Source organism: Branchiostoma belcheri, unplaced genomic scaffold (assembly GCF_001625305.1).
Source record: "Branchiostoma belcheri isolate BF01 breed outbred unplaced genomic scaffold, Haploidv18h27 scaffold28, whole genome shotgun sequence".
Taxonomy (NCBI): domain Eukaryota; kingdom Metazoa; phylum Chordata; class Leptocardii; order Amphioxiformes; family Branchiostomatidae; genus Branchiostoma; species Branchiostoma belcheri.
The window spans coordinates 1,796,565-1,796,934 of record NW_017803887.1 but is presented as its reverse complement, the minus strand read 5'-3'; the positions used below and the strand labels follow the sequence as shown (position 1 = coordinate 1,796,934).

Genomic DNA, 370 nt, shown 5'->3' with positions numbered 1-370 from the left:
TTGTTGTTATTTACCTTGTTGTTTACTGTTGTGTTATCCAGAGTGACATGCTGATTAAGTGTTGGGACTGGGATAAGAAGTGGGCGTGTATCCAGGTGTTTGAGGGTCACACCCACTACGTCATGCAGATTGTCATAAACCCAAAGGACAACAACCAGTTTGCTAGTGCCTCTCTGGACAGGACCGTTAAGGTATGGTCAATCAATCAGTCAATCAATCAATCAATCAACTATTTTGTCAATTAATGCAGACAGCAACCTGTTAACCAGTTCACTTTCAACCACTCAATCTCAATCAATCAATCAATCATGTTTGTCCCCCAGGTGTAGCAGACAATGTCATCCCCAATCCACATCTGCCCCTCCCCCCC

The 370-nt window shown here is 43.8% G+C and overlaps 1 protein-coding gene across 10 annotated transcripts in view; it reads left to right on the top strand.

Annotated features, from left to right (window-relative positions):
• Positions 1-37: 37 nt before the first annotated feature.
• LOC109472621 (coatomer subunit beta'-like) overlaps positions 38-370 on the top strand; it is a 14,375-nt gene continuing 14,042 nt past the window's right edge. For all 10 annotated transcript variants that reach the window (XM_019772442.1, XM_019772441.1, XM_019772440.1 and 7 more), the window contains exon 1: positions 38-191. In XM_019772442.1, coding sequence (XP_019628001.1) covers positions 48-191 — 144 coding nt within the window. In that variant the 5' untranslated portion in view covers positions 38-47. The remainder of the gene's footprint in view (positions 192-370) is intronic.